Genomic DNA, 16,414 nt, shown 5'->3' with positions numbered 1-16,414 from the left:
TGACAGTTTCCTCAATTAATTTTTGGCAACTCCATTGATTTAAAGACACATTAATCCCCTGTGAGAACGCCAGATTTTGTTCAGATACAAATGAATTCAAGTCATGGCCCGAAATGCACAAAATCACTTACCTTTATTTTCTACCTTGAAATCCTCAGGAAGAAGGTTGTCTTGCCTGTTGCCAAGCACAAAGGCCAAGAAGGACAGAATGAGAGCATCCAGGATCCCAATTATGGCCAAGATGTAGGCCCAACGAACAGAACATGCTCCCAAAGTGTACTTGTCCGTTTTGTCCCCACACATTTGTTTGACTGCATCTGAATCCCAGCCATCGGGGTAAATCATGCATCCCATTATGAGGCCAGTAGCTAAAGGGAAAATAATCTTTGTTATACCAATGTTTTTTTTTGCAACATACAATAAAAACATATGCTGATATAATACTACAATTTTAAAAACTCTTTAATGGGATGTGAAAATCGCTGGCTAGGCCAACATTTATTGCCCTTGCCAAATTGTCCTTGAGAAGGTGGTGGTGAGCTGCTGCCTTGAACCACTGTAGTTCATGTGGTGTAGGTACATCTACAGTGCTGTTAGGAATGGAATTCCAGGATTTTGACCCAGTGACAGTGAAGGAATGGTGATATATTTCCAAGTCAGGATGGTGTGTGGCTTGGGGGGGAACTTGCATGTCATTGTATGCTCATCCTTCTGCTGCCCTTATCCTTCTAGGTGGTGGAGGTCATGGAGTATTTATTAACATATTTGACATTTTATGGAAATCTAAATTGTTTGTAGCAGCAGCTTCAAAAATTGAAACAAACACTTTTCCCTATTTGGTTTCATTGAAAGGCCTCCTGTTAAAACTGAAAAAAATTAACCTTTTAAAAATATGACTGGAACAAGACATATTTGCAATTTTCATTTACTTCAGGAAATAAAAGCCATAGCTAAGGGAAGTCATGAAGGACAGAAACATTGAAAGTGTGAGACTATCCATTTCAATATTTCCAAAAAGTGGAATCAACATTTCTGCTATAGCCAAAATGATATGTTAATGTAATGTAGCTGATCTCCAGTTGTATTGTTCCCTGTTGCCTGAAACACAATTCCGAGAGGAGAATATTCAGAGAGATCTCAAATCTCCCACTGCTGTTATTAGCTGGTTATACCATATCTCCAATGTCTGCCAAAAGCTATAAAATGTACAAACAAAGCAATAGAATTCATTTCTATTAACATTGAAAAGCAGGGAAGTTATGTTAAATTTTGGCCACACTTGGAGTACTGGAGTTCTGGTCTCCAATATTTTAACAAGTGCAAAATCAATTTACAGTAATGATATCAGAACTGAGAAGTTAAAAACCATCAGAAATGAATAGACTGAGAGGTGACCTGGTAGGGTTCTTTAAAATTATGAAGAGATTTGATAAGGTAGATATAAGCCCAGATCTTTCTAACTCCAGTGTCATGAAAAGCAGATTACAGCTACGAATTACTTACAGGTATAGTGAACCTTTTAAGGAAAACTTGTGTGTTTTTAAAGAAATACAAGCAAGGCCACTGAGTAAAAGATGGCTGATAATGTAAAGTGGCCACTTTCTGGAAAATTCCTATGTGGATTATACTGACAGACCTATCATGAGAGAATATGGAATGTCACACCTGAAAATGTGTCATGGCCTTCTTCAAAAGGGAGATCGGAAATATGCATAAGATTTATCTTTAATCTCCTATGGTTGTGGAGATGAAAGACTGATTTGCGCATCTCAGCAGTCACCTGAAAATCCAACTCTTGTTGATTTGTATCTCAGAATGTATAACTAGTTCTGATATGAATGCAAGACGACTATTTCCTCTCCTGGAATACATAGGGGGGGAAAAATGGGTTCAAAGAGTTGGTGTGCTGTGTATGTGACTGCAAGCAGAAGAACAAACTCATCACCCCCTCCTGCAGCTTGCAGGTGAAAGATCTCTTGCACTCTCTCACGTGAGCCCTCCCTCCTGTGCCCAAGCTAAGCAGATGCCACAATCGAAAGAAAATAGTACAGCTTTTCAACCATCCTGCAGAATGAAGTGTCTCCAAACTAACTCTGAAACTGCCAAAGCCAACTTTACCAGAATCACCCAACTTGACGGCCGCAGTGTACTGCCATCTATGCCTCACGGACAAGCCAAAGATTGATTCAGTTTTTAAAACTTTTATTTGGACTCTTAACTTATCATTTCTTGTGTGTGTGTGGGCATGCATAGGTGTAGTCCATTTTTATTATTTTTCTCGGGTTTTATTAACTAATAAACTTACTCTTTTTTACTCAAAACCTGGTTGAATTGGCTCCTTTTTAAAAAAAAAATGCATTTGGACTAGGAAAGGTCTTCATGGGGGATTTTAAATTGACCACCTTGTGACTGACTGAGGGGGTTGAATAAGGAAGGGGAGCCAGCTCATTTCCCCCTCACCCGGGTACATAATAAAATTGGGGTGCTGGTCAGTAAGTTAACAAATTGGGGGACCTCACCCAGGGACTGGTCATAACACTGGATAGTTGGAAACCAGACATACCCCAGAAGATGCACTATGGTGCCCTTTGGAAGTCCCAATGCATTGACTTCTTGGGAATTGCCTGGGAAGATTGAACTTCCAATGGGCTCTCTGCTCCCTGGGGCTCTCCAAAAAAAATTCTCCAATTCTGAGTTTGCGACTTTGGATGGTTCCGACTTACTTGCCTGACTAGTTACTCGGGAAATGTTAGTCTAACTCCTGGGTAACTATAGAACCGACAAACCTCCTGCCCCAACCACCCAATAGCTTTTACTCCCCCCCACCCCCGACCTGACATGACCAACTCCCCGATCCCCCCCAGCCTGCTCCCTGACTACCACCCTGACCTCCTGACTCCCCAACTGTGTACACCCCGCTGCCCCACCCCTGTCTCCCTCATGATCCAATCTGACCAGACCTCACCTCCTGACCTGAGTAGCCCCTCATGAGGCCCCTGGCAACCCCTCCCAACTCAACTACTCCCCAACCCATCTTCCTGCTTGCCCCCTTGCCCTTATCTTCTCTCTGTAGCTTTTCAAAGGGGATTTTGGGACATTTGAACTCAATACTTATGAGAATACAGCAGCTAATACTGTAAAAAGGGGTGTGGCTTCTGCACAGATTTCCTTTGCTGATGTCTCTGAGGTTCCCTGTGCTGAGTGAGTTTTTTGTGGGATCCTCCTCCAGGAGATTGCCCAGAAAAATCAGACGAAGGTAAGTGGATTTTATTTGCCTGACTGGGATTGGGAAGAAAGGTTCTGACCCTGATCAGATTTTGGCCAATGTTTCCACTTGTGGCGGTGTTCGAACTGGGTCCAATATCTACCAGAAGCCATATTGCCTGATAGTCACTAATAAACCCAATAATGAATTTAGGAGAAACTTCATTACTCAGTGGTTCAGATGTGGAGCCTGTTTCCACACTGAGCAGTTGGGACTAGCATGGACGCATTTCAGGGGAAGTCAGAGAAGTGCACGAAGGAGAAAGGGAGAGTAGAAATATTAATAGGATGGGAAGGCATAAGGTGGGAGGAGACTCGAATGGAACATAAACACCAGCAAAAACCTTTTGGGTGTAAAGGCCTGGTTGAGCTGTAAAGTTCTATGTAAGATTGGGTATGAGCATACCATAACTATTTGAAAGTCCTGCCCTCCCTGTCAAGTACTGTACTAAATGCTATAGGAAGCGACATCTTGTGCAACATTATGGGAACTGAAGGTTCTTCAAGTGATATGGTACATTTTGGGAAATTATAGAATGTTACAGGACAGGAATATGTAATTTGGTACTCTCAGCAGCCAGCGGTGGCTCGGAGGTCATGATTTTTAGGCTTTAAGCCCCTCATTCGATAAAGGTATTAAAACCAAAGCCAACCTGTTCAAATCCTAATCCTCTACTGCTTCTTAAGAGTAAGTTAAAGTTACATCTCACAAGAAGGCAGCAAGATTGGAGGGGTGTTGAGTCATTGTCCGAATTTTTAACTGTCCATTGATGCAGTTTATGTTGGCTGGATAGGGTTAAAATGAGGTTTTAATTTATTCCAATCCCACATTTAAAATTTCCTGCGCTTGTGATTTAACTGCACTGAACTGTGAAAGGACCTGGCATGTCCTTCTCATGCAGCTGCACAACTAATTGAATATTCCTGTTTTCACATTTGCCTGACACTGACAAGTTACCCTGGCATACTGCAACCACAGAAAATTAATTTAATAGTTTCCTTTAAACACCATATGCATGCGGACACCAGGAAATTTGCGCAGGCCAGGATGAGAACGTGTTCCCCTCTGGCCACTCAAGCAAACATTCAGCCTCCTTTCTTTTGATTGCTGCCAAGATTGGTAACCCCCCACCCTCTGATTTCTAACTGCCTATCCCAGCCCACTAAGCTCCAGTTTTGAGCTGCCTGCCCTGAGATTACCTAGCTTGACCCCCAACTCCCCAAATCTTCACCTCCCACTGAGCCCCTGTCATCCCCGATTGCTGGACACCAAAACAACTGTGGCCTTCTATCTCTGGCTTTCCTACCTGACAGCTGACTAGCTTGTCCACCTGTTTGGCTGCCAGGTAAACAATGGAAGGGAAGAGTTGATAATGAGGTCCTGTTAAATTTTGCATGACTCTGGCAACCCTGAGATTTCTGCGCTTCCATCCAATCCACAACGGCTTTTCAATGTTTCTACATTTGTCACTTGTTGTTTTATTCTCCTCTTATTTTCCCTCTTTCAGGAATTAACATTTTTTATGATTACAAAGGGTCTACGCATGAGGTTGAACTGCCTAATGGATAGGATGAGTCTGACAGGCGTGATGGACTTTTCACACTTTATGTACAATTATTTGTTTGTAAGAAGTTAAGTGCTGCAAAGCCTGCTAATCATGTGGGACACATTATTGGGAAATAAATTGTCCTGATGGTCTATGGAAAATAATGCTGGTTGTCACATTCAGCCTGAGGAGGTGTACCAGTAGTTATTTTACAATCCTTGGGTACATTTGTGAAGTAAGGTCCAACAATAGGGTAGCAATCTTGGTGTAATTTTGGGAAATGGGTTGTATTTTATGTTGTACTTTAGTTCTGTTATGTTTTATTTCATGCGCAGGATAAACTGACCTGAATTCAGACAACTGATTGAGTCCATGGATATATAAAGTTGATACATATTTTGTGCTTTTTAGGTTACAACTGAAACACTGCGAGTCAAACTGAGGATACAGTCCTTCATCCAATGGTTAAGGTGGATCTTCCTGAGGGATTCTCAATAACTATAATTCAGAAAATCACTGTTAGCCTTTAGACTTCCAAGAACAGCTGAAAAACTTCCCATATTCTGATTCTTAATTCTTCCTCTCTCCATTGTTTTGGATTTTCCATCTTGATGCTGTGAGCCAGCATTAAACTGAAAGTGTTTGGGAAAGTTTTAGCAGAGAACATATTTGAGGCCTGGGACTTGAAACCATACCACAAATCATAAAGTATTTATCTGCTGTGATCCTGGGTGCCAAGGACACATCATATTAATATTAAGAATCAGATCAACTGATTTATTTATTGCTTTAAGCACTAGTGGTGTAACCCCTTTACTTCTGAGGTTTAGAATAAGTTTAGGATTTTAAACATTCATCAGTGAGCCAATGTTCTGCTTGTCAAACAATCTTTTCCCTTTCCCCAGCCTATTTATTTAACAGCTGTGGGTGGGAAGGAAATCAATGTTAGTGAAGGAAAAGGCATTCAAATGTTCACAGACATGAGTGCAAGTAGCATGTAATAGGGAATGAATACCAACCTACTCTCCAAAAGTGTAAAAGAGCATTCATTAACCTTTTCAGACAACAGTTGCTCAGCTCTAAATGCCAGAGAAAATTAAGTGAAACAGTCTAATCCTATTTCCCCAATTAATCCTATTTCCCCAATTAGTTATATGACATACTTCTGAGACAATAAAGCAGTGATGACAAACATTTTGAGAGAAGCATTCTTGGGCCTGGTTAATTTTGAATATATCATGGTCACATGAGCTGGTTGGAAATGGATAGGTTTCGTCTAATTGATCTCTTGAGATTTATTCTTCAAGTGATGAATTTCTTGTGGAGCTTGCTGACACTAACATTTGAAAAATCTAAGTTGTTCCTGTTAAACTTTCACAGTGACGATAATTATAAATATAATCCTTGGTTCATGGGATTCATCAATGATGTGGCTAGAAACTGTAACATGAGATTTATTTGCTACAAGAATAAAAAATAGTTGGTTCTCACTTACCTAACCTCTGCCTAATGAGCAGCTAGAAATGCTCACATTTTTAATCCAATAAAACTCTATATCTACTAATGAATGGATCATATATATTTCATTGCTTTTATCATGCTATTTAAAACATTTGAGCTTATTTTACTTCCTGACTTCTTATCCTTCCAGACTGTTTCCAAGTTACTCAATAGAGAAGCATGCTGTACTCAGAGCAAAACTCGACCACAATACAACAACCCACAGAGAACAGCTATGGATCAACAGACTCAATTTGCAGTCACACCACAGTTCGGAGAGTTTGCCATAGTATCTGAACCCTGAATCTGCTTCTATACCCTTCTCTAAGCAGGACCTGTGGATCACCAACTACTGTGCCACAGTGAGCCATTAATTTATTTTTCTGCCACCACCACCACAACTTCCCCTTCTATGCTAAGCTGCAACAGACCAAGTGCTGCATTCACTGGATTTTGTACCCTAACTGTAGGCCAATATTTTTCAGCAAGGCTCTCCTATAGCTGTAGCCTATTAAAGTTAGGAGTAAGCCTTTCATCTCAAAATTTGATGTAACCGGATTCTACACAATGAAAGCAGGTACCCCCATGCCTTGGTCAACGGCAGCCTCAGTTTTGCTGAGACTGCAATATCAGGCTATAAGGCAAAGTTAACTTCCCAAGTTGATCCAATAGTGTGCCCAAACATTGTTATACAAAAATGACATTAAACCTTGTACTCTATGCTTCTTTGGTTTCAAGTTACTGTTCAGTGACACAATGGAGAGTAGATTTGAGCCAGAGTTTAATGTTACCTAAAAGCTTGATTAAGACTTATGCAATTAATTTTGTTCTTTAGTCTCTGTCGTACAGGATAAAACCAGCACTAATTACTCATTCAACAATGAAAAATAACATACAGGTTGATTTTAATTTCCAGCACTGCTAAAAATGAGGCAGTGGCAATTTGGCCATTGTACACACCACCCAATTTTACTACGCATTGACTTCATTGGAAAGGAAGGTCAGGCAGGGTATATAAAAAGCTATATTGTCCACTTGTGCCTAAAGTTGAAATTAGCCTGACAGATCTTTGGAGTTATGATCACATGTGATCTAAGATTCTATTCTCAGCCTTGAAATTATGCAGTGGAATACTATCATTTGAATGTTAAATGCATTGATCTGAATTTTTTCCTGTGCTAATTTAACAGAAACTTGGATTAATGCCTCTATAACATAATGATGGGAGTAATTTATTTTAATCATGATAAGATTTGAGATGTTAGTATCCTGTACTATAATTTTAAGGCTTTGCTTCTCCAGATGATTTTCCTTTCTAATAATTAGTAATACATTTCCTCCAAACTCCTTATAATATTGTTTAGATCGTCATTTGGTAGTACAGAACTTGAGTATTGCTGTAAAAAGAGACATGTTCCATCTTGCACTCACCAGGACACTGGCAAGAATACCAATATAAGAGGAAAACAACAATTTATACTGTATGGGAAGAAAGTGCTTGCCAACCAATCGGCACTCTCTTACACACATTATAAGTTGTTGTTTTCCCCCTTATATTGGTATTCTTGCAAGTGTCCTGATGTGCAAGGCGAAAAGCTTAGACATGTCTCTTTTTTTCAGTAATATTGTTTAAAATTAAGCAGGATGCAATATTTAAAATATATTGCTTTAACGTTTCCAGTAATCTACTGTCTATAGTATGGCAGTGAAGTCAATACATTGTGCTTTGAGAAGTAGGGAAAGTATATTCTTTTAAAAAGAAATTTGTGTACATATCCTTTTGCTTTAATTAATCTTTGACATTTCTGGCATTGGTTAAATTTATCAGCCTGTAATCCCTCTAGATGTTTACTCTCCATAGTCAGAGACCTTAAGGTGGTATGCAAGCTGGTGCCACTTATTTCTTACATTCAGATCATTATAACAAGCTCCTTGCTGTTTTTCATTTATTGAATCCCTCTCCTTTCCTATCACCCACTCTATTTAATTTCCTTTATTCTTGAGCTGAGAGCATTCAAGGTTACATCAGTTGACATTCTGCTGGCATATCCATAGCTACTTAATCTTTGTTCAATGTGATCAATTCTTTCTGCTGCAGTTTCTCTTCTGATATTCTCACTGGAGAATTCTGTCTCTCCAATTTTCAGAACTAATTTTCTTCTTCATTTTTCCTTAATACAGCGTTACGAATAACTGGTGTAGCATATCAAATTTCTCCATACATTCTAATGTCACTTTATTATGCAATTTTAAAGGTCGTCATCATTGACGTTTTATGCAACATCTGCCGTAAACTGGATAGTGAATTTTAAAAATTTCTAATTAAAAATCCATCAACTGCCAATAAATTTTCAATTATGTATTATAATGCTGCTAATCAGGTCAAAAAATAATTTTGTGCCCTGTGCTTTTCAAATAATTCAGTTGCAATCTCTATCTCCTCTGGGGATCCTTTATTATCCAGGATGACTTTCCATTTTCTTCATGGTTAGAGAAATAATCTGGATTTTCCAAAATTCCTGCAGTTTGACATTTTCCACAAACTGGGAATAGTTGCTGTACTATCAGATATAGTTGTGCATATATTGGTTATAACGAGGAGGTCCATACTATCTGTCATTGTACTCCTTACTGACTAAGACTTCTGGTTCAGTAAGCCAAAGGAGAAAAGTACTCCACTCATATTATTAAATAACAAATCAGGTCCCTTTTGGCTCAGTAGTTTACTGATTTAATACCTGTGAAAGATCAGTGAGTCCTTGTCTCCTTGGAGCTCAGTCTCGAACAGCAAATTACAATCGAAAGAAGAAAAGATAAGGATTCTTTGCCTAAAAAGTCTATGGACTAATATATTTGCATGTTTTACCATGTTCAAGGTGCTATATAAATAAAAGTTGTCATTGTTGTACAGGGCCATGTAATGTCCTCTGCGCCTTTTGAGTAACCAGGCTTATAGTTCATTTGACCTGTGAATTACAAGGGGATTAAGCAATGCCTCACCCAAAACCCTTATGTATGACCACATTTGCATCGAGCATGCAATTATAGATTTTAAATGGAAGTATAATACCTGCAATAGGGTTCTGACAATACATTGGCCAGGATTTTCCATGCCCACTGGTGTCAGGCGCGTTCGGCGGCGTGAGCGGACAACATGGTGCGATCAGTTTCATGACAGTGTAAAACCAGTTTGTGATCGTCCACTTAGCCCACCGATGGCGGGTCACGTTTCCCACTGGACTTATTCTGTTGCACTTAGTGCAAATCTGGGACACTTCCGCCCAATTTCTCTATAATTCTATCTTGAGCAATGTAATGCTCAGATGTATTATAAGGAAATTGTCAGAAATTGCCCTGAATGGTCAGTCTTTGTTGATTGTAGATCTCCTTTCATTGATCCGTTGGACTTGTTTCCCCCTCCGACTGCCCCAGTGTAATCTCAACAGTCTCTTTGCACTTTTTATTTAAGGAAGGACAAGATGGCTGAATGCTGACCCTTATTCTGAGACTGTGACCACTAGTTCTAGACTCCCCAGCTACGGAAAACATCTTCCCAGCATATACCCTATCAATCCTCTTATTAATTTTATGCTTAAAATGAAATCACCTCTCATTCTTTAAAGTTTAAATGAACACAGGCTTAATCTACTGGACTTCACCTCAGAGAATATTGCGGTAATGTTCACTAGACTGATAGAAATCAGTCTAGTGAACATTTATTCAACACCCTGCAAGGCAAGTATATGCTTCCTTAGTTAAGGAGATCAAGACTGTACACAGAACCATGGGTGCACTTGTAAGAACTGAGTATGAGGAACAGGCTTAAGAAAGCAGAGTGAGGGGATGAACAAGATGTCGGTGAATATCGGCAACTGTACTCACCGCTCCTGACCTGGTTAAGTCATTAAAACTCCACTTGTACTGAATCCTGGAGAATGGCAAAATACTACTGACCTCCTCTCTCAACTCCATCCATGCCTCCTCCTTTGGAGCAGTAGGTTGTTTCTTGCATTCCTAGGAAAAATGCCTCTCTCCTCCTCATCACTGTGCCTAGCAGTACATCAAGTGATGCATCATTCAATCTTGGCAAAGCCTGTGTCCATTTGAATCTATCTCTTCTCCTTTGGTTTGCTGCAACTCCTAGTTCCTTCAAATTCCATGTTTGGATTGGCCCTTTAAATGCTTGAGTTGAGATCGCAACTAGAGATGCCAAACCTAGAATTAATATTATAATAAGGTAGTCCTGCTAAAATTGCATATTCTGACATGCCTTCCTTTGGCTTTCACATGTGCTGTCACTACTCAGCTCTGAACATGTCTCAGTTATTATTGACCCCCTTACTTCCATTAACTCCATATACGTAATAGCACTGTGCTGATGTTATAAAGATAGCGTGCACAATGCAGTGTGTCTTCTATGGCATGACCGTGATCTTTACAAGTATTAATGTAAGATTTTCAAATTGCTCTTTACTGAACTCCACAACAGGAACTTAATCCAAGTCAAAGCAAAGCTTGGAAAAGCCATAAACATTGAGGAGAATTGCAGGCTTCAGGAAGACGTAGGTAGACACATGGCTAATGAAATTTAACACAGGGAAGAGAGAAGTGATACATTTTGAAAGGAGGAATGAAGCGAGTGAATATAAACTAAACTGAACAATTTTAAAAGGGGTACAAGAACAGAGAGACCTGGGGGTTTACACACAAATCTGTCTAAGTGAAAGGATGAGCTGATAAGACAATTGCAATCCTGGGCTTTTTAATAGGGGCATAGAGCACCAAAGCAAGGAATTTATATTAATTTTTGTAAATCACTGGTTAGGCCCCGGATCAGTATTGTGCCAAATTCTAGGCATCAAACATGAAGGACACCTGGCCTTGAAGGGAGTGCAGTGGGGATTTACAACAGGGTTGCGAGACTTCAATTATGCAGAGAAACTAGAGAAGCTGGGGCTCTTCTCCTTGGAGCAAGAAAACTTAAAAGGAAATTTAATAAAGAGGTTCAAAATCACAAAGGGGTTTGATAGAGTAAATAAGGAAAAAGTGTTTCCACTGGCAGAATTCATTTTTCGAGAATGTGGGCCTCACTGGCTAGGCCAGCCTTTATTGCCCATTCCTAATTGCCCTTGAGAAGGTGGTGGTGAGCTGTTGCCTTGAACTGCCGCAGGACCAACAACCAGAGGACACTGAATTAAGATTATTAGAAAAATAACCAGAGATTTTTTTTAATGTAGTGGAAGCGGATCCAGCAGTAATATTCAAAAGGGAATTGGACAAATACTGGGGGAGAAATGTGCAGGACTATGGGAAAAGAACAGGGGCATGGAACTTATTGGATAGCTCTTTCAAAGAGCTGTGCAGGAAGATTCTGTTTTGATGATTCTTAAATCCTCGTCTGTCCTCTGTGATATTTTCATGTTACTTGACAGGATAGTACTGAGATAAGGTATTCTCTGTAGATAAATTATTGATGCATATTGGCTTCTCTTTTGAAAGCAAGTACTTTCGATAAAATCTTACAAACCATGAAGGCTTCTTGAGTGCAACTGTGGTAATGCATGCATTTGTACTTGTTAGAAAATTCCTACCTCCGATGATGTAAAGCAAGGTGTAGTCATCCAAGATAGTCAGGAGGATCAATTTGGAAGAAATATATTTCATGTGGTAGTCATACAAGAAAGCTAAAAATTTTATATTTTTCCTCTATGGTTCATCTCAATAAAACCCATATGTTACAGTACATTAATATTGCCATAATTACACCATGTTAAAGGCATGTACACCTCAGTTCAAAACCTTTATGCCCAACCTCCTTAGATATTGGTACCATTATTTTCAGTGTTTAAGTACATGAGATTCTAAATCAAACAGTATTTTTTTATCCTTTTATACCTTGTAGAGGTTATAAAAATGTTAGTTTTGCAAATAGCCTTTTAAAAAAAAACATTCTAGTCATAAGAAATCCAGCTAGCATTGATTAATACTCAGAACTATAACACAAGATATTAAGTATTATGTGACACTGTGAAAGGTTACGTTAATGAGCATTTATCACACTTCATGGGCTGAGAAATCTTCATAATATTCTGAAATTGGCCCCATATGAAGAAGCCAATTATGCTGAATGGTAAGTCCAGAACTTTCAAGGTTATCATGTTAATTGACCCAAATGACTGTGGGCAACATAGATTACATTTTGTTATAACACAAAAACAGAAAATGCTGGAAAAACTCAGCAGGCCTAACAGCATCTGTGGAGAGAAAAAAATAGAGTTAACATTCCGAGTCCTTATGGCTCTTCAGAGCTAAAGAGAAGTAAAAATGTAATGAAATTTATACTGCCAGCGATGTCATGGACACAAGGGCGTTAACGATAATGATACTGGCTAAAAGAGGTGCTGATGGCACTAAGGTCAAAAAGCAGAATGTAATAATAGCAGGACAAGGGTAAGCACTCCGGAAAGAATAGCATTAACAAGTGACAGATGGCTCTTGTGGGGGCGGGGTGGGGGAAGGAGATGTTGGGAAAAAAGATTGAAAATAGGATAAAAGATGGGGATAAAACAATGAATAGAAATGAAAATAAATAAAAATAAGTGGATAAAAAATAAAAATTAAAAAATTAAAATGAATATTGAAAAAAGTGATAAAAAGGGATTGGGGTTGAGGATGGAGAAGAGAGTTCATGGTCTGAAGTTGTTGAACTCAATGTTAAGCCTGGAAGGCTGTAAAGTGCCTAATTGGAAGATGAGGTGCTGTTCCTCCAGTTTGCTTTGGGCTTCACTGGAACATTGCAGCAGGCCAAGGACAGACATGTGGGCATGAGAGCAGGATGGGGTGTTGAAATTGCTAGCGACTGGAAGGCCTGAATCATGCTTGCAGACAGACCGAAGATGTTCCGCAAAGCGGTCACCCAGTCTGCGTTTGGTCTCTGCAATGTAAAGGAGACTGCATTGGGACAGCAAATGCAGTAGTCATAACATTTTGTTATGAACTGTTAAGGATATTTATATTTGATATTACAAAGTTCCTTGACAGAATCACAGCGTATGGGCAGCTAGTTAGTTCCCTTATTTATGTAACAGATATCACAATTCATTTGGATTGGCCAGGATTATTGGAAAGTGAAAGGAATGGTGGTCAGTGGTGTAAGGCGAAGGAAGTGATTTTTACTTTATTTCTTTTCCACAGCAATGTTGCAATGTCTGTAATATTTTCTTTCTATTCATTCATGGGATGGGCCAGCATTTATTGCCCATCCCTAATTTCCATCCAAAGGTGGTAGGGAGCTTCCTTCTTGAACTGCTGCAGACCATGTGGTGTAGGTAGCCCACAGTGCTGTTAGGGAGAGAGTTACAGGATTTTGACCCAGCCACAGTGAAGGAACGGTGATATATTTCCAAGTTAGGATGGTGCGTGACTTGAAGGGGAACTTCTAGGTAGTGGTGTTCCCATGCATCTGCTGCCCTTGATGAGTTTTCATGAGCCTTGGTGAGTTTCTGCAGTGCATCTTAGAGATGGTACACACTGCTGCTACTGTTTGTCAGTGATGGAGGGAGTAAATGTTTGTGGAAGGGTTGCCAGTCAAGTGGGATGCTTTCTCCTGGATGGTGTCAAGCTTCTTGAGTGTTGTGGGAGCTGCACTCATCCAGATAAGTGGGGAGTATTCCACCACACCCCTGACTTTTGCCTTGTAGATGGTGGGCAGGCTTTGGGGAGTCAGGAGGTGAGTCACTTGCCATAGGAGTCCTAGCCTCTGACCTGCTCTTGTAGGCACAGTATTTATATGGCTAGTCCAGTTTAGTTTCTGGTCAATGGTGATGTTGATAGTGGGGGATTGAGCGGTGGTAATGCTATTGAATATCAAGGGGCAATGGTTATATTCTCTCTCATTAGAGATGGTCATTGCCTGACACTTGTGTGGCATGACTGTTACTTGCCACTTGTTAGCCTGGATAATGTCCAGGTCTTGCTGCATTTGGACATGGACTGCTTCCCTGGTATCATTGTGATTTAGCCTTATTCTTGGTGCCAATGTGATGCTAGCACCAATTCTATTTCAGATTTAGAGGAATCAGTGTTAATTTTCTTTCAAAGGAGTTTAAATGATTTTGCAATATAAAAATCTAGAATTCAGTGAAATTGCATAATTATTATAATCTATTTATCCTGTAGTACTAATACCATTTATTATTTTGCATAGTCTCTGTAAAGAATGATCTGCTTTATGTTTATTTGATGTGATGATTTTTTGGGGAATCAATGGATATAGGGTAGAGTGGGACAGTGGAATTCAGTAGATTAGCTAGCCATAATTTTATTAAATGGTGCAACAGGCTCGAGGGGCTGCAAAGCATCCTTCTCATATTTCTCAAGTTTGGTGTAGGATGATGAATATTACATGATTTGTGCTGCATTATCATTTTTCATTTCACTGAAATTATCTTGCTAGGACCTGTGATAAGCAAAAGTTGCAGAGTACAAACTGTGCCACTTAAGCTGTTAGCTACAACAAATTTGGGATTCCAAGGTGCCATGTCTGTGAAATTTAGTGCTATTATGGATCAGACACTTCCATTGCTTATGCCTTATTACAATATTTAACCTTTTTTTTTGCACATAAAATGTATATCAGGCTATATCCAAAAGCAGTTATAGATAATCAGCCATTTTGATTGAAATACTCTGGTAGATTCTAGCTTCATCAGTGAAATGATATATCTCTAGACAAAATGAATCATTCAGAAATGTGCTGTTTTCTTGTGTTTGAAATCTAACTGAATGAGACCGATCTTGCCTTTTGATTTAGGCACAATTGCTTTAATTTGATATCCATCCTTTTTCTTTCCTCTGCCGGTTTCCATGTGACTTTTAATCTAATTTAGTTTGCAAAAACAACATGGTTCATTTCCATTTGTTGCTTATGACCGTGATTTAAACGTTATAATCTACCATTTACTTAGTAACCCATCTTTAGTCATGTATTTATATTAACGGTTCTGGTTGGCATTACTTTTACTCATTGCAGAATATACAATGACCACCTTATAATATCTCCAATGCATTTGTTAGTTTATCAAATACGGTTTATCATTTTATAAATTCTATATTTGAGACAAATTCCTACACCAGTCACTGAAGAGTTAGATGGCAGTGGTACATTGGCATGGAATGGTAGTATGTGAGTTGACATGTGTTTCCACTAAGTTACTTGACTTGTGCCATTGTGAAAAAGTTGCAAGCAGAGGAGTGGCTTTGGAAAAGGGAAAATAGGGAATAATAAATAACCCCATAGAAAGACTAGCCATTTTCACCTACTTTTGTGGTTAATGATTTTTCCCTGGTCATTTTCATATCAGTTTAACTGACAGTTTGACATACAAACTGTTATAAAAAAAAAAAACAATAAGGGATCAGATTTTCAGAATTACTGAGACCAACAATAAGGGATCAGATTTTCAGAATTACTGAGACCAACAGTAAGGTCATGAGCATACAAATTGGGAGCAGGAGTTGGCCACTCATTTCCTTGCACCTGCTCCACCATTCAATAAGACCATGGCTGATCTGATTGTAACTTCAACTCCACACTCACACATACCTCGATAACCTTTCACCCCAATGTTCATCAAGAATCTACATAGCTCTGCCTTAAAAATATTCAAAGACTCCACTTTCCCTACCTTTTTGAGGAAGAAAGTTCCAAAGGTTCTCAATCTGCTGAGAGAGAAAATTTCTCCTCATCTCTGTCTTAAATGGGTGACCCCTTATTTTTAAATAATGACCCTTAGTTTTAGATTTTTTCATGAGAGGAAACTTCCTCTCCACATCCACCCTGTCAAGCCCCCTCAGGATCTTATGTGTTTCAATCATGTCACCTCTTACTCTTCTAAACTCCGGATACAAGCCTAGCCTGTCCAACATTTCCTCATAAGACAATCCTCCCATTCCAGATGTTAGTTTAGTAAACCTTCTCTGAACAGCTTCCAATGCATTTACATCCTTCCTTAAATAAGACGACCAATACTGTATACAGTACTCCGGATATGGTCTCACCAATGCCCTGTATAACTGAAGCATAACCCTTCTACTTTTGTATT

The 16,414-nt window shown here is 39.3% G+C and overlaps 1 protein-coding gene across 1 annotated transcript in view; it reads right to left on the bottom strand.

Annotated features, from left to right (window-relative positions):
* Window positions 1-16,414, bottom strand: part of LOC121282392 (LHFPL tetraspan subfamily member 5 protein-like) — a 125,041-nt gene that overhangs the window by 14,252 nt on the left and 94,375 nt on the right. Inside the window, exon 2 of the mRNA XM_041196112.1 lies at window positions 132-368. Within this exon, the coding sequence (XP_041052046.1) occupies window positions 132-368 (237 nt within the window). The remainder of the gene's footprint in view (window positions 1-131; window positions 369-16,414) is intronic.

The sequence above is a fragment of the Carcharodon carcharias genome, chromosome 9 (genome assembly GCF_017639515.1).
Source record: "Carcharodon carcharias isolate sCarCar2 chromosome 9, sCarCar2.pri, whole genome shotgun sequence".
Taxonomy (NCBI): Eukaryota; Metazoa; Chordata; class Chondrichthyes; order Lamniformes; family Lamnidae; genus Carcharodon; species Carcharodon carcharias.
Note: the sequence above shows the minus strand (reverse complement) of the source record. Positions and strands in the feature narration are given on the sequence as shown.